The sequence below is a fragment of the Alligator sinensis genome, unplaced genomic scaffold (assembly GCF_000455745.1).
Source record: "Alligator sinensis unplaced genomic scaffold, ASM45574v1 scaffold215_3, whole genome shotgun sequence".
In the NCBI taxonomy this organism is placed as follows: domain Eukaryota; kingdom Metazoa; phylum Chordata; order Crocodylia; family Alligatoridae; genus Alligator; species Alligator sinensis.
Genome location: NW_005842175.1, coordinates 1,230,701 through 1,252,793, shown reverse-complemented (window position 1 = coordinate 1,252,793; position 22,093 = coordinate 1,230,701). Strand labels below are relative to the sequence as shown.

Genomic DNA, 22,093 nt, shown 5'->3' with positions numbered 1-22,093 from the left:
AGCAGGAATTCCCAGGATCCTATCATTACGGCACTAGCAGCTTTTAGCACCTGTAATTGCAGGTCCTTGATCTTGATCTTTTTTATTTATTTATTTTTAAATGGCATGCATTTAAAGTGTGTACAGTATCTCTCATACAACAGTAGCAGGGACTGGGTCACTGGGAAGGTGCAGGCTCTTGAGTATTCCCACCATGATTCTATATCTGACTAGGCTACCAAGATCTTTGATGCCTTTTAAAACACCGAATTTCTTCCTGTAGCCCCAAATTTAAGAGATGGCAGGAGTTTTGCCAGCCCTAACTTTTACATACAGATAGCCAGGCCTTCAGAAGCCATGAGTTGATTTTTATTTTTTTTTTAAATCACAAGACTATAAAAAAGACAAGTCTGAGGTTACTTTATTTCCCTTTTTGTTGTTCAGCCTTTGAGGTTTGGGTTTATAAAAGTTTCTCTCTGCAAATATGAAGATCAGACACTTTTTTTTTTTTAAAGCTATAAAAAAAGGGAAGCAGAAATTCTCAAGCAATGCAATTCCAGTGGTGGGGATTTAAAAAAGAATAAAAGCACAGTTCACCACCCCGTTAATGATAAAAATCGCAACACTTGGCAATACTACTTCAATTTCTAATTAAAAGCTAAACATATTTTCAGTCTTGGAGATGATGTTCTTTTCTCTCCCATGATTTAAGACATCTGAAGAGGCAGAGAGCAAAGACAGAAAGCATCAGCCCCAGTTCACTCACCCCACATTCCCAAAACTGGGAGGGGTGGGGAAGGGATCCTAATGAAATTGCATAGGGGACAAAAATCAGTACATCACTCATTACCATAATGGGTTGATATTTAATTTAGAAGCTGGTTAATGTTAGTCACCGCATTAGAAATTGCTATAACCTTACAGTACCAAAAACTTCTATAACTTTATAGCACCTTACAATAAAAGTTCCTGGCCTTCATGCAAAAGGACCTCTGAAGTTGACAGAAGAAGTCTAGAAGGGGTCTAGAAATACTGTTCCTGAAAAAGCAGGAACTTCAGGCCTTTACTAAGAGATACTAGAAAGGCAAGACCTTCTAGACCATTGCATACAGCACCACTTCCATGCTGCACAGTCCGTGTGAGACCTGGATAGAAGCTCCATTTCCAGACTTATTGCCCACTGCTTACAGGGGAGGTTTAGTATAAGTCTAGTCTATCCGGGAAGGGGGTAGGGGGGAAATAAGCCTGTGTTGATGGGTGACCCAAGGTCTCAAGAGTTACTTAACTAATCTACAAGAGACCATAGTTAAAATCCAGGTTCGGGCCTATGCTTTGCAAAGTCCTGGACAGCTGCAGAGAGGGCACATCTTCATCTAACATTAATGATCCTGTATAGCTCTAATCATTATTAGTGAAGCTGACAGTAAACACCCATAGTTAACAGCACACAGTCACTTGCAAAATTCTATAACAGTAATTTTAAAAATGGAGCTGGACTTCAGAGAAATCATGAGCAGCACACCTAAAGGTTAGCTTATCCCCTATGCAGATCTTTGGTCTGCCAGATACTTGGTATTTCTTGAGAATAAGCAGCAGTAGGATCATGGGCTTGAGAGTTTTATTTTCCACACATACTCATAGAAAAAAAAAAAAAGTATATATAAAAGCAAAAAAAAAAAAAAAAAAAAAAAAAAAAAAAAAAAAAAAAAAAAAAAAAAAAAAAAAAAAAAAAAAAAAAAAAAGCTGTTTCTAAATACAGCTACTGACAGCCTGTGGAAAAAGCTTTCCTATGTCTCAAGTAAGTTTGGCACGTGGAAAGTTATGTTTTGGTTGGATTCCAGAAGCCACTCATTAGAATGTGTGCACACGCACACATACACACAGCATGTCTGCATGCAGAGACAGTTTCTGGTTCATCTACCACTTCCTCCAACCCCAAACACACACGCAGCATGCCTATACAATAAGTTACCAAGAGCAAATTTTTATCCCCCCCGCCACGAGATGCACTTGGTGTCTGTTTCATTACAAAGCTTAGAAATTCACTAAATTTCCCATGTGTTTAAATCTGGCTAATGAGCTCACAATACTGGAACATCCAGTCTATGCAGGGCAGCTCCTTCCTGACCTTTCCCAGCAACCTGCACCCACAGCTAACTTCCTGGGGTGAAGGGCTAGACAGAAAGCCAGGTCCATCTGGTTAGGGACACCATGCACACCAGAATCTATGCAGTTTTTAGAAAGCCTACAACTCCACTGGTGAGGTAATTGCAGGAACACTTCCCATACAATGTGTTCGGGAAGTTCTGCAAGAGAAACTTTGAGTGCAAATTAATACCGAGCACACAGGATGAGTGAATGTGTTGATATAACTTTAGTCCCCAGTTGAGAGCATCTGACAAAAGGCTGCTGTGCATCACAACCGTGAGTTGTCTACAGGACTGGTCTAGTTGCAGAAAGTGACATTGGTGTGTAGTGAGAAGCTGCTTGAAAGAAAAAAAAAAAAAAAAAAAAAAAATCACACAGATTGACAGAAAACGCATTCCTGGTGCAGAACGTGCAGTAAACGTGCAGCTCACCTACGAAGATACAACTCTTGAGTTCGGCCATAATCCATCAAAGGGAGAGGGAGGGGAAAGAAAATATAAGTGAGACAATTTCAAAAGACCCTCCCTCCCCATGTCCTATTGTATTTGATGCTTTCCACCCTTTTAGAGTTCTATTAGTTATGGTTTCAGGCTTGGGTTTAAATCACACCTATGTAGCTATAGCCACAGTTTCCAAGTTGGAGAGGGCAGACTCAGAGCCAGCCACAAGGCACAGGGAAGCTGTGGCATGGATGAAAGGACATAACCTTTACTCCAAGGACAGAGTCAATAAACTGCATGGACTGATCACCAGTCATATTTTAAAATGATGTGTCAGATGATGGAGGAGTGATAATTGTTTACACTGCGCTTCCGGGTACACAGATATTATGCCAAGACATTAGGGGACAAAGTTGTAGCCCTGCTTCAACTCCACTGAAATCAAAGGAGTTACGTTAGGTAGGACAATGGCCCATGACCCATGGTTTGCCAAAAAAACTTCCAAGGTTCCATAATTCAGTATTTTCTCCCTTCCCTTTGGCACAAGGTGGCTCCTAGTCTTTCATCCACCATCAGGGATTCAGCAAATTATAACAGATATTTTCAAGTGTGCTATAGCTGGTGGGCCATTCCTTAAGCTGGCAAAGTCTCTTACCTGGTCTTTTTTAGACTTGTGTGAGGAAGCAACATGAGCCAGATACTGAATAACCTTCTTGGTGTTCTCTGTTTTACCAGCTCCTGATTCACCTCTGTAAGAGAGAGAGCCTGGGATTCATTCAAGAACAAAAAAAAAAAAAAGGAGAAAAATGCATTCATATTTTTAAACACCATGCATCCTTCTGTTGGCCATAGAGCTCTTTAACATTATTCTAAGACTGTAATGGCAAGTCACTCAAAAGCAAAAGTTAAACAGTGAACCCAAACAGTCCACTGATCGATAGCCTACAGCTGGGACTCTTCTCTCATCCTGTCATTCAGCCAGTTTCTCATGACTTTTTTGTGAAGGACATTGGGAAGAATAAAGGAAATGTTGCTTTCCAGTCACTTGGCAGCCTTTGCATCCAAGTGGTTGAGGAATAGTTTGGGGGAGAGCTGTGGAGCTGGGGAGGAAGGGGGGGTCAAACGCAATTAAGTGAAGCCTTCAAAGGAAGGCTTTTTCTAAGCAAAAGATTTGTACTTAACTCCTTCAACACCAGAACTTAGAAGGATGAGGCTCAGCTTAACATGCGGCTGGCCAAAGGCAACTGCAGTGTAGAGTACAACCATTTGTACGTAATGTAGAGTACTACATTATCATCAGCCTGGATAGCAGAAATGAGAACATACACCCCAATTGCTACACTAGTTCTTCCTCACAAAGGCTCTGTCCAAGCATTTTTATGCAGAAAGCAATGTTTCCACTAGGGCACCCACTTCAAGACCACTTTTGGGAAGGGGGAGCAGGGTAAGGGAAAAGCAGCAATTCTGCAGAAAGAGGTAAAATCTAGTCAGGGGAAGGACTTTCATGGTAGAAAGTATGGAAGCAAATGCTTCCTAGACTCTAAAACTTCATCTGACTTCCTGTTGCAGCACACTCACAATAAAAGTCTGTTCGGAAGGCCTTAAAGACACAAAAGACCTGCCACCAGCACAAGCTGAAGAATAGAAATACTCACGTGCAGAGAATGGACTGATCCTCTCGATCTGAAATAAAACAAAAAAAAAACAAAAAAAGGTCAAAGAAGGCAAAACTCACTCACATGAAAGGCTATCTATCTGTTAACTTCAGGGAATATGGTGGCACTGACCAAGGCATGAAGACCAAAAGCTTATAATAAACCCTCTAATGCAGGCACTTTTGGAATTGTGGCTAGCCACCTAACAACCTCTCCAGAGTTTCTGCTTCTTCCTAAATGTGGAAACACCATAGCTATTTGCAATGTTTTTCCTCCACATGTACTTTATGCAGCATAAACCAGTATCTATTGTTACAATGCTTTTTCTGGGGCAAGGCTAGAATCCCTCTGTTGATCTGTCCCTGCATCTCCTGACTTGGCTAGCACATACAGAACAGCCTATGCAACTCAAACCCCAGCAGAGATACAAAAGGGAGCAGACTGACCTAACTTTAAAGCAAGGGAGCCTTAATCCTGGTGCTTCCCAACAGTGAATCATAAAAGTGAAGCAAGGATTGGATTTTCCCCCCCCTCAGTACTGTACTTGAGTAATGATTAAAGTTGCATTACAATGCACTGGCACTTAACAGTTAGGAAGCACCAGGATGAAAGCTGCCCCCACAATCTTAATTTGGCTGTATGTGCACATTGTTACAATACAGTCTCTTTTGTATGGGATCATGCAGATGCCCTCCCCTCTCCGCCCCAAACCCAGGCTTATTCTGTGAACAGTATGGACGGTGCTCACTAACTGGGTAGCGATTGCTTTTTTATTCTCATTGTTTAGTATACAATCTCACGTATTTGCTGCATGCTGTCCAAACCCTGCATTCAGTACAGGATTATTAGTTTCTGCGTGGGCTTTTCTATCGTGTTCCCAGGGGACTGCAGATCTTTAAAACCATGAACTGCGCTTTACAACACCCCATGATGCAAGCTGCTATTATCACCCCCTTTACACAAACAGGATGGAGGCGCACAAATTAGAAGCTAAAGAACTGTCAATTGAGTCTTCAGAGAAGTTGGGTTTTATAGCACTACTCCCAGCACTTCTGCCAATCGGTGCCTAGATGGCTCAAGCTGGATGCCCAGAAGAAGAGATAAAAATTCCTCAAGGCTGCTACTGTGCTTAAGTGACTTGCCCAGAATCACAGAGGAGGTCTGTGGTGGTGAAGGAATGGCGGCCAACTCTCCAGGCAGCAATGAACTGCCTCCACCATGGAACCATCCTCTCTTCCCCTGCCTCATTTGCCAACTTCTGTAACCAATGTGGAAAGGGTTTTACTTGTCCTTAGCTACAACACTTGCTTACTCCCACAGCAGCTCCATCCATTACACAGCTGGTAGGGGAAAAACAACCTGTGATCATGCAGTTAAAATGGCATTGCTATGCGTGGATATAAGGGACTAAATTCTCCAGGTTACATGCACAACCTTAACAGTGGGGTTTCCTATTCTGAGTGAGTGACTGGCAACTTTTACTTCAAGGCTGTCCAAGTGCCTGGGAGCCACAGGCCACACACTGTACCTTGTTATGCAGGCTGCCCTCCATTACTATTGCAGACAGCCCTTCAATGCACTGATGTACCAGCTCTTCACCCTGCACACTGGAGTATTTGACTACCCCTTTGCCATGCCGCATGCCTCCCACCCCACGCCATAACAGTGCTCTCATGCCAAGCAAGGTCTCCAGGTCTTCCTGTAGGGTCCCTCAGCCCCATGGATGGTGCAGCCTCCCCTCCACCACCCCAGGGAGGAAGGCTGTGGAAGCTGGAGGAGGGAGGGGAGCTTGGAGACTGGCAGCAGTGGTAGGAGAGCAGTGCCCAGACCAGTAGCCCACAGGGCCACAGATTAAGCCATCAAGGGATGTATAGGGCCCAGAGGTGAACACTTGGACTGCTGTTTTTCTTTTATATAACTGTTAAAGGAATATGACTTCCCCATGTTAAACAGACCCATAATTAAGAAGCCCAGTCATCTCATCACATGGAACCATACTGCTCTACATTTGGGGTCATTTAGCAGCAGCGTTCCCTCTAAGCGGTGTGGTGTGCATGGCCGCGCAGGCATGCCTGTCCACGCTGCACAGCTTAGAGGGAATGCTGTTTAGCAGCATCAGGATATTCCAATTCCCCAAAGAAAAGTTAAAAAAGCTAAAACTTCCACATTAAAGTAGAACGCTTTGTTCCAAGAAGGGAGAGGTATCTAGACTTTCTGAAGTTCACCAAGGACTTCACACTTGAGGTCCTTTTACTTGGAAGAGGCTCCAATGCTTAAATGATTGTCAGCACTGTAAAGCCTGTAACAGATGGCTCAATTCACTATACAGTCCCCATCCTGAAGGCAGCCAAGCACCAGGTAGATGTAGAAGGCTGCTACTCTTTATGCCGACCTCCCATAAGGAGGAATGGAACTCCTTGCTATTAGGTTCCTTAGCTATGTTCCTTTGCTGTTTAGCAAGCAGAAACTCAAATCCTGGGTTCAGTTCCAGTTTTTGGGACAGATCCAGTCATAGATCTCACTGCCTCTGTTCTCCCAGCATCATCCTCTCCCCTTTTGTTCTTCTTCCCCTTCCAATCTCCATGCTCCCTTTCAGTCTTATCCCCATCACAAAAATTCTTACTATACCTTCCCCAATTCCTACCTCCTGCCCCTGTTCCCCCATGTCTTTCGGCTCCTTTCTCCTGCCCCAACAACCTCAGTCCCATGTACTTCCTTGCCCCCTGTGCCTTGTGTTTGACTCTTGGGAAGTTTCCTTTTTTTTTTTTTTTTTTAAATGTTGTTAGACACCAGCAGGGGGAGCATTGAGCACACAGGAGAGTCCCTTCACTCTGTGTTCCTCAGCCAAGTGCCACAGCAGCTCCAGCAGCTGGGAGCAGCTGCTACCGGAAAAAAATAAGAAAATAAAAATACTCTAGTAGCCCAAGGCTAGAGCTGGATTGGTGATATATTACAGACTATATTAGAAAACATTAAAAATTATGATTTTTATATGGATTTGTAAAGTTGGAAGACAATATAGGATCCCATGCATGGCATCTACATGGATATATAGTAGGTGTAGGTTAGCGCAATCTGGGGCATGCACTCCATGTTAGTTTGGGATAAAGGGGGTGAAGAAGTTGCATAACGACATGAGAAACAAGAGAAACAAGACCCTGCAAATGGTAACCATGTCAGTACAGACTTGTAAGGTAGTAAAACATTCCTAGACGATGGTTTTTGCAAGAGATGTAGAACTGCTGGGGTGGTGAACGTTCAAGGACTTTAACAGTCTTTGTGAGACACGGGAGGGGAGGGGGGACAGAAATGTAGATATCCTTAACCATCAGATGCCATGAAGCACCGCACTGGTTTTGGCAGGGTGCTTGAACTAAAGCTCATCAAGTGAGCTTTAGTTCAAGGGCTGCCACCACCATTTTTAAGTGCAGGGATGCTTTTAACTGGAGAGGAGCTGAGCAGGGCGAGGGCGGAGGTCGGAGTTCGGCTGCTTGCTGTGGGCTCAGGGCTCTCCACCCTGATGCCTTGCCCTTGGAAGCCCCAGGCCAGCTGTAGGAGGCACAACTTGTCGCCTCCACTGCTGCTGGGTGGGCAAGGGATGCATGGCTGGCATAGGGCTCCCAAGGGAAAGGCAGTAGAGCTGAAAGCCCCAAACCCACAGTGAGCAGTCCACATCCACCCTGTGCACAAACCTGGGGGGCCACATGGTCCCTTCATGCCTCCCCCCAGGGCGGGGTACACATCAGCAGGGAGCTGCCCCCTCTCCCTATGCCCCTTGGAGGAGCCACCCACAACTCCGTCCTACTCCTTGCCCAGGGTTCCATTCACCACCCTGGCTGGGAAGCACCCCTAGTCCCAGCCCCACTCCCTCCCTCACCGTGGGGGCCTTGATCCACCCCCCTATGCCCCTTTCCTTGCCTACACCCCTTCCCCTCCACAGACTTACCTGCAGGGCACTGCTCTCCACACTGCCCAGCAGTGTGGAGAGCAGTGCCCTGCAGGTACTGGCATGCATTCCTGGCCACGTGCATGCGTGCAGCTGCGCGCATGCAAGCAGCATCCAGAGGCCACAGCCAGAAGGCATATTATACTTATCAACGACATTAATCGGCTACACCAGCCAAAAAAAAGTTGATAACCAATAATACTGATTTTCCTTTTTTTAGTGCCGATCTGATATGCAACCAATATCGATGCACTTCTAATAGGAAATATAACTTCCCAATAAATATTTAGTGAGCACATGCAAAAAGCTGTTTCCACCCTGCTCCCACAAAGGCTCATACTTTGAACAAATTAGAATCATTCTCTTCTGGCTTTAGCCTCTGTCATCTAGTCTGACCTCTTGGATTAAGAACCCATTAAATATTACCCAATCACCCTTGTTCTGCATTCAGCAATTTCCAAAAAAGCATCCATTCTTGAAGATATCAAGAGATTGACAATTCACCACATCCCTTGAGAGTCCGTTCCAGCAGTTAGTCACCTACATTGTTAAAAATGTGTCCGATGTCTGATATTAATGTGTCTGGCTTCAGCTTCTAACCATTACTTCTCGTTATGCCTTTTGCCACCAAATTAAAGAACAGTTTAGTTCCCAGTATCTTCAAGGAAAGAAAATAAATACTTGTTCAAGCCTCTTTTTGAAAACAAGAGATCAAGCGCAAGTCTCTGGCTATAAAGATTTTACCCTAGCTTTCAATGTTGCAGGCTCTTTTCTGTACTTTCTTCAGTTTTTGCAGTATCTTTTAAAAATAATGTTAACACCACAGCTGTACCTGGCATTCCAAGTCCTGGTCTCACCAATGCCATATAAAAGAGGTAAAAAGTTGTCTCCCTATTCTAGCTTACTACTCTATAAAACAGGGATGTCAAACACCTTGTGCCCTGGGCTGGATCAGACCATGCAGCTCCTTGTGGGTCAGACCCAGCCCAGGGTACACAGTGGCAGCAGCAGCTCTGGCAGCTTCAGCTTTGACATGGAGATGCAGCTGCTGCTACAGCACAGGACACAGTAGCGGCACCTCTCTCTGGCTTGGGGCACATGGTGGCTCCAACACAGTGTTGTCAGGGCCAGCAGGTGAGGACATAGGGCCACAGTGGTGGCGATAGGCAAAGCGGCTGGAACTGTAAATCAAACCTTGCTCACCCTCCCACCATTCACTGCCACATCCACTGGGGTCCAAGGGCCCCCGATTCTGTGGCAGACCACTCTCCTGGCCATGTCCCCCAACTTCTGGTGGCTTGCCAGCAGCCCCATAGGCTGGATCCAGCCAACAGGCTGTATGTTGTATAGGAGAGATAGCAAGCATAAGGATTTTGTTAGCCATTTAGATGAATTTTCATGGACCAGAAAAATACATCTGATACTATCCTCTAGCTCCTATTGAGTGCAGTCCTTGTTACAGAGCATGGAGGCACAAAAGCATCATCTCCACGTTGATTCATGTACCAAGGCTGGATCATCGAGGTCACGTACCACAGGTTGGGAACCCATGTGCTACAGATTAAGAGTTTAAGTTGAGTTACACGCCGTTTTCCAGGAATGCGTGTACAGCATAAAGCGAGGGAAACCTGTATATCCATATACATTTTTAACATGGGGAAAAAGCAGCATATTTTCCACCCAATTTCATTTTCAGAAGACATCATTTTCCTGAAGCATTACAAAAAAAATATTCAGGCAAAGCCAATACCTTAATCAAAAAGTTTTCCAAGTCTGGCAAAGTTTTAAGCGACCAGAACAAGTCTTGCAAAAGAAAACATCTAGCAATCGTAATTACAAACCTGTATTGCCTTTGGTCAAAGATAAAACTCTTAAACCCATTGAAGACTTACAAATATATTCAATATCTTTAAGAACATCACCCCTCCCCTTCTGCTTGGGGCAGGCAGGGACTGGACCTTTGAGGCTGTTCAGAAGGCCACACCCATGAAGGTCTCTAGTCGGTCAATGGATCATCTAGGCACGCGCCAGACTGGGTACTTTGAGGGTGGATCAGGGCAATAGCTAATGAGTAATCTGTGCACAGCCTCAGGAAATGCATTTCAGGAGAACAGACACTTGGGTGGTTCTCTGTTAGAGACGGATGTGGTCCCGGAGAATACTGTGCTTCTGAGTAATTATGGCCTTTTCAAACTATGCCAGTAAGCAACAAGCAGCCGATCCACTAGCAGAAAAAGTTAGGCTCAAATTTGGGTTCCAGAGGGGCATGTGCAGGACGCCTACTGGCAACAAGAGGTAACATTAAACAGAAGCATCCCTATCCTGTGCAACAACATGCTGTCAAAACAGCCACATTAGCCAGATGTCAGCAAAGAGAGCTGATGTCACTTTGCCCAGGGGGGGCAGTTCTGTCACATTTGGTCAGAGGGGGATTTCAGAAGCTGGTAGGAGGAAGAGAGGAAAGGAGGCAGCAACTTGGCAGTGGAACCCAGTCGATATGATCTTTTACAGGTAACTGGCAAAATACAAAGCCTTCCTTTCGCACCTTATTAATAGGCTCAGCATTTCAGCTGGTGAGCAGGCAGGAAAAGCCCTAGACAGGGACATCCAGAACCTTTCAGTGCTATGCTGCCCCCTCCCACTTGCATTCTCCGCTGTGTTAGTCACCTCCTCGTTAAGTCAGCAGGAATGTACCTGCAAGCACAGGCAAGTCACAAGGCCGTATGCAGACACTACCATAAAAGGAAACATTTCCCTTTGGAATCCAGGGGGAAATTCTTTCCCAGAGTTGCAAAGCAGCAGTCCCTGGGATAGCTGGAATTCTTCTAATTGTGTACAGACAGACAACTCAAATAATACATTGAGCAACAGGAAGTCAGAGCCATCAAAAGGGCCAAAAAAGAGCTGTTAAAGTACGACAAAAGCAAAACTCTTTAGAAGCTGCTCCAGTTTAGGAGTTGCTCTAAATTCCAGGATCTGCTACGTGTTCCATACAATTCTGACTTTTCACAGTCCATTATGATGTAAGATTTAGAGGTCAGCTGCCAGAAAAAGAGGTACCCATTTTCAGGTATGCTGGGCAGTCCTCAACTCGGAGTGTGGCTTGGCTTCAACACTGACTGCATGTACAACCTACTCTTCAAGGCAGGAAATGCTGGGTACCACAGCCTCAGTTGCTCATTATTATTAGGACAGTCAGGAAAGAGTAAATGAAAGTAACCTGCATCTGCTTTCTGACCTGAAAGAGAACTACTCTTCTGCATCATGTCTTTAAGTAGCTCATTAGTCTAATTATAGCCATGTTTCTGTGTTTCAGACCAGCTGGCAGAGCAAAATTTTACTGCCGTATTTGAGCAATCAAACAAAAGTGGATTCAAGCATCCACAGTTGAGAAACAATACAGTCTTCAAATTTACCTAACATGGGATGACTGCTCTTTATTTTCAAGCTATAAAGTGGGGGGAGGAAAAAAAAGGCAACGCCCAGTCCTGTCATCTTGATCCCCAAATATCAGATCTCATTCTAGATTTGTTTCAGAGCCTTAAAGCACTTGCCTCCCAAAAGCATTATTAAACCAGCAATTTGGACTAAGGCGGCATCATGTACACAGTGCTCATCAATGAAACCTTCTACCGTGAGAGGCCAGATGAATTGGAGGGAGTGCTGGACCTGCTTTTGCATGTGCTGGTACAATGGGCAAGTGGCTACAACCTCAAACTCAGAGCTTTTGTTTTTAGAGATTTTGGGGTGGTGAAGAAAGAGGTTGGAACAGAATGTGCAGTTTAAGCTACACATCTGTTACAGAACATCCTAAAAGGCCTTTATCACCCACTTCCTCTGCATGAGCAACTCCAGTTTTGAGAGCCTGTTCATCTCCATAAAAGGAGAAGTAATATAGCATTCACACAATGGTGACATCATCTCTCCAGCTAAGAGGAAGTGTAACTGAAAGGCAAAGGCTTGGCTTGCAATCCCCTGCCTATAGCTGACTCATTAAGGCAAAAAGCTAAACCATAGCTCGATGGTACTGCCCCGCCTCCTAACCACAGCGCAACGTCTGGCAGAAGCAAGGCCAGAGAAACTGCTTAGCCCTCTAGGTTTCCGTTACTAAATCTCCTCTGGCACTACTGCTACTGCCTGCAGTCCAATTTAAGCAACTGGATTGGCTGACCAAATGAGAGGGTTGAGCTGAAGTGAGAGACCTGGACAGATTTAGTGTTAAAGTGAAAAAAAGAAGTCTCCATCATGCAGTATCTCCTCCATCTCCTACCACTCTCAGCTCCTCTAACCTCAAAATAGTCTCATTAAAGCCACTGACCCATGTACAGGGCCAGCTCCTAAAGCGCCCTATGCAGTGACCTCATCTACACCCACATTCATCTCCAAGTTTCTTCTCAGAGCTATTCCATTGGCAGAGCCCCAGCACTGAAGCACCACTGGCATTTAACCTGCAAACCACTCAGGCCAATTATGAGCAGGATTAGACAGCACTGCGGTCAACTTGCCAGCAAGAATGGAAGAGCTGCACCGAAGAGTAATTGAAGCAACATACTAATGCAGACAGTCACAAAGTCAAACTTCCTCCAAAATCCAGAAGCAGGATTAACATGAAGGTGGCCTTGGCCCAGCTGCAACAACAGAACCTCTGGGGTAGACAAGGGGAGCTGAAGTAGTGTTGGTATGTCACACAACCTGGAGGTTCGGCTTCTTGTCAGCTGAAGCTCCCAGATTTCTAAGGTTAGGGCTTTAAGCAAAGCACACCTTATTGAGCCAAACAGTCATTCCACCTTATTTCCCCAATTCATTCCTGGACCAAATCCCACACCCCTTTCTCCAGCATGCCATATCTGAATCTGGAAGTAGCAAAACAGGAAAGCGATCCTGACTGCAATTTTAGGCTACATAAGTGCTTATAAAAGTTCTGACAAGGAAGAAAGAAAACCCAGCACCATAACAGAAGACAGGCTGACAATCAGAACTAGCCAGTTTAAAAAAACCCCAAACCTGCCCGAGCACTTCTGCTTTGGCTTTCAGTGGTAGCCACAGGCCTGAGGTAAGGGACTTTTTATGCTCCTTGATCTATTAGTAATAATATTTCATAGATACTGAGGGTTCTGAATGCAAAACAGAAGATGTACTGAGTCTATAACATGCTATGGACCTCACAAGCTACACCACTGTTTCCATTCAATTACGAGTCTCCTTGATCAAGCCCCAAACCTAACAATGACCCTGACCCCATCCTCAGGTTTACTTTAGATATTTATCTAACGATGTCAGTCATAGTTTTCCTTCAGTTTTACTTGGAAATGAACTGGATCCTTATGAGACATGCAAGGAGATTTTTTTTTTTTATAGTAGTATTTTACTGGACTAGCTGCACAGTTGGGAGAAATCACCCAACTGAAAACATCCTTGTTCTCACATATTTCCTGGACCATCATGGCTACAACATCACTCCAACACTACCGCAATACTGAGATCCCTATGCCATTTTAAAAATGCCTAATGCTTCCCCAAGACCCAAAGAGCTCATTCCTCTATCAATGAAGATGCAGCTGGAAAAAAAAAAGTCAGTTAAAGTTTTGCAGTATTGTCACCAGGAGTTTGGTATCCAAGGATAGGTAAAGCAGAACCCCCTTTGTGAAGCAGACAATTGAGCGTATTAGACCAGCTCCAACAAGTCTGATGCAAAAAAAAGGCTGGAATGCCAGCTGGTGAGTCCGGTCAAGCTAAGCAAAACCAGAAATGCCCTATTTACTCTGAAATTTATGAAGTATGTAAACATGCAAGAGAGACACGCAAACTATTTCAGGCTCGAGTTCTATATAAAGTCAGCTCAAGTGGAGTTTGTCCTATGAAACGTGACAAATTTAGCCGTAGACCATGGAAGAACTTGAATCTCCCCCTCCGAGGGAAAAGCAGGGTGTTGTACTGCATTATCATTTTCCTATTAGACTAGATTCACTCAAATCCATGGAGGGGCAGCCAGAATGTTTTCTTCATCTTGCCCTGCACATGCTGCATTGGGAGGCCAAGAGCGATAGCACTTTATTACTTCCATCTCCCCCCCCACCCCCCACACCAGCTTGACGCACACTTTTCCTACCCACTGAATACTTTTCAGGATAGCCACCATTGTCCTTTAGACAAAACAGCTGCTGAAGGCAAACAATTCTAGAAGCAAGACATCCTACAGAACCCACAGAGGTTGTACAAACTACTGTACAAGATCAACATTAGACTCTACATAAGCAGTGGTTCATTTCAGGATCCCTGGACTCAATTCTTCCATTAATGAAGCAAGATTATTAAAAACCTGACTCTTGTGTGAAGTTACTTGAAATTAGATGTTTAATTCTTACTCTGGCAGGCTCCCAAGTGAACACCAACAGCACACTGGCTGTCTGGCACCACTGGGGATTCATCCAAAGAGGTCAAGGAGCATTTAATATGCCCCAAACTTAAGATTTTTCATCCAATCCACCACCAACAGAAAATGAAATGGGAAATGAATTGTTTCCTTGTTAAGTCATTCAGCGTGCTCAGACCGGGGGTAGATTGGATGCAAGGTGGACTGGAGAGAGAGAGAGAGAGAAAACAGACTATACTTCCTAGAAAGAAGCTATTTCTCAGATACCTGATCCCTGGTTACCCCATGCTGTCACAATCTTGTGTGGGGATTTCACAATAATTTTAAAGAAGTATTCGTGTGGCATCTGACCTTACACAATATTTTACAGATAAAAGTTTTGACATGCACTTTGAATAGATGATCAGAATTGCCTGGCTAACCCAAAAAGCTCTCTTGCAACAATTCTAATATACAGGTTTCAAAAATGGATTTCCTGGGACACTGCATACTCACTGGTCTAAAAGTTAAGAGGAAGTAAGGACTTTCTACTCCCACCATGCTTCTAGTGCTACAGATACATTAGAAGCAATGATTCATCTGTTTAAAAAGAGATCCCTTCATTTGAAGCCACTATGCATCAACTCTCTACTGCTATAAAGCCATTTCTACTGAAAATAGTGAGCTGGGTCCTGGACATCAGGAGAACTTTAATGTCTTCATCAGTGACTTGGACGAGGGAGTGAAATGTACTCTGTCCAAGTTTGCAGATGACACAAAGCTATGGGGAGAAGTGGACACGCCGGAGGGCAGGGAACAGCTGCAAGCAGATCTGGACAGGTTGGACAAGTGGGCAGAAAACAACAGAATGCAGTTCAACAAGGAGAAATGCAAAGTGCTGCACCTAGGGAGGAAAAATGTCCAGCACACCTACAGCCTAGGGAATGACCTGCTGGGTGGCATGGAAATGGAAAGGGATCTGGGAGTCCTAGTGGACTCCAAGATGAACATGAGTCGGCAGTGTGACGAAGCCATCAAAAAAGCCAATGGCACTTTATTGTGCATCAACAGATGCATGACGAATAGGTCCAAGGAGGTGATACTTCCCCTCTATCGGGCGCTGGTCAGACCGCAGTTGGAGTACTGCGTGCAATTCTGGGCGCCGCACTTCAAGAGGGATGCAGATAACCTGGAGAGGGTCCAGAGAAGGGCCACTCCTATGGTTAAGGGCCTACAGACCAAGCCTTACGAGGAGAGACTAGAGAAACTGGATCTATTCAGCCTCCGCAAGAGAAGGTTGAGAGGCGACCTTGTGGCTGCCTATAAGTTCATCACGGGGGCACAGAAGGGAACTGGTGAGTATTTATTCACCAAGGCGCCCCCGGGGGTTACAAGAAATAATGCCCACAAGCTAGCAGCTTTCCTGCTTATGCAGGGGGTTGGACTCGATGATCTATTGAGGTCCCTTCCGACCCTAACATCTATTAATCTATGAACTAGAAAGTTCAAGTACAACGTTATTCTACATCTCAGTATTTTCAAGGTTATTATGCTTGCAAGATTAAAATTCTGAAGTGTCTCCAAGCTCCGTACAGCAGAGTAAACTTGGGAGTGGGGGAAAGGGGAGGATCTGTATCACTCAAACTATGGAGAAATATTTTTATCATGCTTCTAGCTCACTGGACAGCTTTGGATTAAGTTGACCTACATGCAATGATCATATAAGCACTGGTACACCTTGAGTAAAGAGGCATTTACAGGTGTCAGACAGAAGACCAAGCTCTTAAAGCCAGCATCAGCACAGAAGCATGACAAAGGGTTAAATAGTTTCTGGATTAGTTGCTTTTATTCCAACTCCAGTCCCCCTTCCCAACCCCACCCTAACCCTGGACAGGCTGCTTATTAAGATACCATAAACTCAGTGAAACCAAACAAAATCTGGAATTCAAACCAATTAACGTGCAAGGCTTTTCCGCTCTGTCAGCTCACAAGATAACTGCACCCCATGCTGACAGAGGTTAGAGTCACCAGCTTGCCATCCTCCTTTAAAGTCACTCATACCACAGAGGATTCCCTGCATGTTAGGCTCCAAAAAGAGTCTGGGGGATGAGGATTAATCCTAAACGCCTTCAATTTTTGCAACGCGTAGGGCCCCTTTCATCTGTTCTCAGTGCAGATTCTTCCCATACCACCAACTGCTGCACCAAGCCTCCCCCATAGGCTAAGCAAAATGGAGAAAGCAGAAGAGGAATGTTGCTTTCCCTTGCCCTGGAAGATGGCTGTGGCCTGACACATTACAACAGCTTTCTATCCTCCTGCTCCCAGAAGTGCAGCCATAAAGCTACCCCAACGCTTTAGGGTTCCTGCCATTTGGTATGGTGAATTAGATACCTGCTTTAGAGCAACTCTGCCACTTTGCAAAAGACAAAGCCCACACCGAGATCCCCCTGCAAAACCTTCTCAAACAGTATGATCACAGCAGCCTAACTGAACTGCCAACTGGGAATGATCTCATAGTCCAGCAAGTGCTCAAATGAAACTGGACAACTAGCCATTCCAGCCCGAGCAAGCGAACCTGTGGCAAATCAACCAGACAGGCAAAGCTGCTATTCACTGCATAGTTCAGTTCTCATCAGCCCATGAAACAAATGAGCAGTCTTAACCAGACAACCACAACATGTGTGGGAGGGTAAACACACTTCAGTGCAAAAGGAAACAACCACCATCCTCCCCCTACCCTCGAATGCAGGGGCGTGCAATTATTTTGGGTGGAAGGCTGCTTACTGTGTTTTGCCAAGCCATTGAGGGCCGCATGACAGGCAGCCAGGGGCAGATTAATATTCATTTTCTAAATTTTTTAGGAGCCCCATGGGCCAGACAGAATGGCCTGGTGGGCCGCATCTGGCCGGCAGGCTGCATTTTGCCCAGCCCTGCACTACACAGTACTTGTAGGGCAATTAATAGAAATAGATTGCACACGTGCTGCATTACTTACAACTGCAGGAAAGACGTACACAGTGCAACCATTGATGAAAAAGAACCCACACCATTTTGGAAGCAGTTTCTGCAGAGCAGCAGGTGGTAAGCTGAAGAGTCACTTGTGGCTCAGAAGCCATGCTCAGAGTATGTCAGGTGTAGGTGATGTTTTGAGAGAGCAGGGTAAAGGTTAAGAACAGTTTGAAGGGGGATAGGATTGTAGTCAATCCTCTTTATTCTTCCACCTGCTACCTCTTCCCATACTGCAGGGAATAAAATACACAAAGAGTTCAAAAGAAATTAAGTGCTGGGAAAACAGAGACTGGACTTCCATCCTTCAGTTTTGTGAAGAGGAAAAAAAAAAAATGGAACTGGGATTTCTGGGTTTTTTAAAATCATGTACAGTGTTATAGAAAAGGACTGTGTAAAAAGCCAAAGGAGATGGATCAGTGATCAGTTAAGTAGTTCTGAACTACCTCAACATACAAGGGAAGTTCACCGATCACTCTTAAGCCATTTAAAACTACCAACATCCTGTTAGTGTCCTCAGCACCAGCTAGTATATCTGGCAATGACACCATACGGGATGCTTGCTGGAGATACTTCAAGTGGCTTGAGTGGTAGTCCTAAACAAAGGAAGCCTCTTGTTTTCCAGAATCCCGTGAAAATAGCACCAGAGGAATTGCCTAAGCTGCTGCACAGAAGAGATGTTTCTTCCCACAAACCAGCAGCTCTGCTAGGAAGAAGTTGGTAACAGTGGTTTGTTTAAAGAAAAATACACATTCCTGCTCTGGCTGACAAGGGGTAGACGGGAAAGAAGGAAGCAATAGAGGAAGTGAATTGGAGATAAGAAGTTTATGAGCAACTGTACTGCTGTGTATTGTGCAGAAGGTACATCTGCCCTGCTCACTTGAGCAGACACCGAGATCCCTTTGTTTAAAGAGGAAATGAGGTTCCAGAGAGGGCAAGTTCTCAGGGAGTTGCTCAGAATGAAGCAAAGCATCTTCACAGAGCAACATGTAGGTAACCTGTCAGGTATTTCTCAGTAAGAAAGTATGCCTTTAAACAAGTTACCTCTCTACTCCTGGAAGTCTTTGCCATCCTGCCTGCATCCCTCTGGGACCTGGCCAAATCTCCAAAAAGCAATTTTCCACTTCACCTTCCTTTATCCACCACATTAAGTGTCCTGCAGAGCTATATCCTAAGCAGCCTTCATCAGCATTCCTCTTCCTGCCTATGGGAACTGCTCAGGTTCACTGATCTAGGTCCCTGGGAAGCAGTGATCTTTCTGTTCCTTTGTAATCCCTATTATAGTCTAATAAACTAAGACGTTTGAATGGTTCAGGAGTTAAGGGAGACTGGAAGGTCATTGGCCAAAATCATCTAGTCTGAAAAAGATTTACTAGAAACTGAATTTCCTCTGGTCATTCTTCAAAAGAGGTCATATACAAGAGGTGTGGAAAGAGGGTGAAGTTACCAAGACTGTGGTTTTTTTAATGCTAATTGTTGAGCTATTTCCATGAAGATGGAAGTGTTTCAGCTTCAATCCTCCACCTAGTTGTGCTCCAATCTGTTACTATTTCAGATGGTCATACTCAGTCTCCTTTAGGACTGCTACCAAGAGTGCCTACTTCTGCACACACATCCTACATACTGAAACAGGAAGAGAAAGTACAGGCACCTATACACACAGGCATTTTACAGGTGTCCCAACCAAAGGCTTCCATTCTTTAAACAGATGACTGCAGGGATCCATACAAGGGGTCCAAAACAACACCAAGGTATGCATTAACTGAGGAGCTGTACTTCCTTTTGCTTTAGTGCCAGAAAAATCATATTCAGTTTTTTATGCCTGATAAATATATCCAGCGAACTAGCCAAAAAAAAGTTTGACTTTTTAATCTATGAAAATATGATATACATAATAGGCTGCATTAACTAGCAAATCAATCATTTTTAACCCTCAGCGAGGGAAAAACTGCTCAACAGTTCTCAATAAAACCTCAGGTTATAATAACCTGTGTCAAGCTCTCAGAGGCTTAAAGTCTATTATGGCTGGTCACAAAAAACAAGGCTCATTTTTCTCTGACTGGGTTTCAATGACTTACTATTAATAGTTTCTCCCCCCCCCCCCACACCTCACGCTCTCTCTTTCTCTTAAAAGTTTCCCCCCCCCCCCCCAAACCTCCCGTCTCTCCTGACCCTACATACTTCCCCTTCCAAATGGGTGATGATCAGGAAGTTGCATTGGGATAGTGATTCCTTCTCACAAAACTGAAATAATTTTGCCTTTTTCTGTGGAGCATCTTGAACATCACAGACTTCACAACCTAATTAAAAAAAACCCTTGCCCCAGCAGCCAGCACTCACCTTGCATCATACTCCTGTAGGCAGTGTCTGTGATAGCATAGATATGAGGGGGCATCTCATGCCGCTTTTTGCCTTTGTACATATCCACAATCTCTTCTGAGTATATAGGCAGGTTCTTGTAGGGATTTATAACCACACAAAACAGGCCTGAGTAGGTCTGCAAGAGAGACAAATCAGAACAACAGTTAGCGTTCTAGAGATATGAGGTTTCATGTCTGAAGCCAGTCAGGCTTCTAGGGGCTGTTTTGGGACAGCAAGAGACCAAGAAAAAGAAAAACCCCCAAAATCAACAACAACAACAAGCACAAGCCAAATACTTGAAGTTTGGCAATAATGGCCAAAAGCAAGTTTGCCAGGATGGTGCAAGACCTCTGTCCAAGACACCCTAAGTATTCAGTGCTATCTACGTGACTAATTTATTACTAACTTATTCCATAGACCCTGCAGTTAGCCAGAGAAATCCAACTCCCCTGCATTCACAGAGATCTGAAGTTTAAACAAAGTCTACATTTCACTGCAGAAAACAGATGCTCACCCCCCAGAAGCTTGGCAGCATCTGTTTTACTGTGTGATAGCTCGTGTAAAGCCTACTTACTACAAATTTGTCCAGAGTATAATTGAGACTCCAGTGAGAAGTTATATGAGGGAACAAGTGGATATTTCCATTTCTAGAAATACAATGAGCTAATGCAGGGGAAAGCAGCAACGTGTTACATGAAAAGCACTATGAGGTCTGCATTTCTTCTTAACCAACTGCAAGCCACTTCGTCCATGCACAAGGTCCAGCTGCCCAAATGAATCAGTTCTTAAGTGGAACCATTTCCACTAAGTGAAAAGAGTGTGTTGTACCACCAGAAACCCATGTCTGGTAGACATGCCCCTGTGGCTTTAAGATATTCCAAAGTTGTTCATTCCCTGTGGTGTTACCTGTAGGAGAGTCACCAATACTTATTTGCAGTCAGCTATTTTCCTCCTCTAATTTTGCTTTAAGTTGACACGCTGTACTCTTCAGATGGGAAAGAGAAGGTGGGTCTCTCCTGAATCTACAGAAGAGACATCTATTAAGCCAAGCATGTGTGCCACAAATGGCACAGGCAGCCTATGTGGCATATGGCAAACTGGGGAGGGAACAGGCAGCATAGAGCAGGTGGGATAGGAAGCAGAAAACAGAGCAGCAGACTAGACACGTGAAGAGGATCGGAGTGGCACTCAGGGAGGATACAGGGCAAATTTGTGGCATGCCTGTCAAAAAGGCTGGTACCCACTGTACAAAGCCATCATTTAGTTACTTCTCTCTTCTTATCCCTTCACTCAGGACAAGTCCCTGAGCCAGAGAGTCAGCTGAAGTCAGCTTGTATAAGGAAACTGAGTTGCTAATGTACTTCATTTCACATGCAAAAAAAATGTCTGGCTGGAACTGCATTCAAAGCTAAGAAGTCACCAATCCAACTCGGATTTGAACTAATCATATACAAAAGCTTTAGATTCCATGTGGGGGGTTTTGTCCCCCACCTTCCCCACCCTCAAGGATCATGACATGCTTTCCCTATTTTTTTGCCTCATGTAAAAGAATCATCAATCCACAGCCATGGTGCCAACCTCAAAACTTGTGAATTTGGCTTCCTTGGCTTTTTAACTCTGCAGACTTCTGCAACATTGACAGCTGTCAAGATGCTTTTGCTGCAAACACGAGACAGAGGCAAAGGAAATATGTTCCACTGTTGCCAGTATCCAGGTCTCAAGAGACATCTTTAATTTGGAAAGGGGATTTTTGAGTCACAAGGAAAACTATTTTTGGAAGTTCTAAAAATCCAAGCTTTACTCCCAGGGCTCACAGCTACCCATAACCCCTGTTAAGGTGACAGCCCACATAAAGAGTTTCTTGCAGAGAGAGGGCTGTTTTACTCCAGATGTTTCAAACATCTGCCAGTAAAATCTGCAGTCTGCTGTACTACTCAAGTGGAGTACATCTGGCACTTTACACTGTCACCTCTTCCCTGAGCTGCTCAAGGAAAAATGTTTTGTAGTACTAAAGAGTTTTCCCTCCTGAGCACAGGTTGCATCTTAACACATTTAACATCTCTGGCCAAATAAAAGGCAAAGATAAGACCCCTGGTGATGAGAATGGTGGAAACAGTATTGTTCCATTGTTTATAGTCCTACCTCGAGTTCTTTAAGCATTGCTTTCCCTTTGAAAGAACTAGCCCATCTACGTGTGTGACAGTCA

At 44.4% G+C, this 22,093-nt stretch overlaps 1 protein-coding gene across 1 annotated transcript in view; it reads right to left on the bottom strand.

The window, feature by feature from the left end:
* Window positions 1–22,093, bottom strand: part of MYH9 (myosin heavy chain 9) — a 92,618-nt gene that overhangs the window by 41,902 nt on the left and 28,623 nt on the right. The window contains exons 3-5 of the mRNA XM_006025981.2: window positions 19,867–20,023; window positions 4,223–4,250; window positions 3,223–3,316 (exon numbers count right to left, since the gene is read on the bottom strand). Coding sequence (XP_006026043.1) covers window positions 3,223–3,316; window positions 4,223–4,250; window positions 19,867–20,023 — 279 coding nt within the window. The remainder of the gene's footprint in view (window positions 1–3,222; window positions 3,317–4,222; window positions 4,251–19,866; window positions 20,024–22,093) is intronic.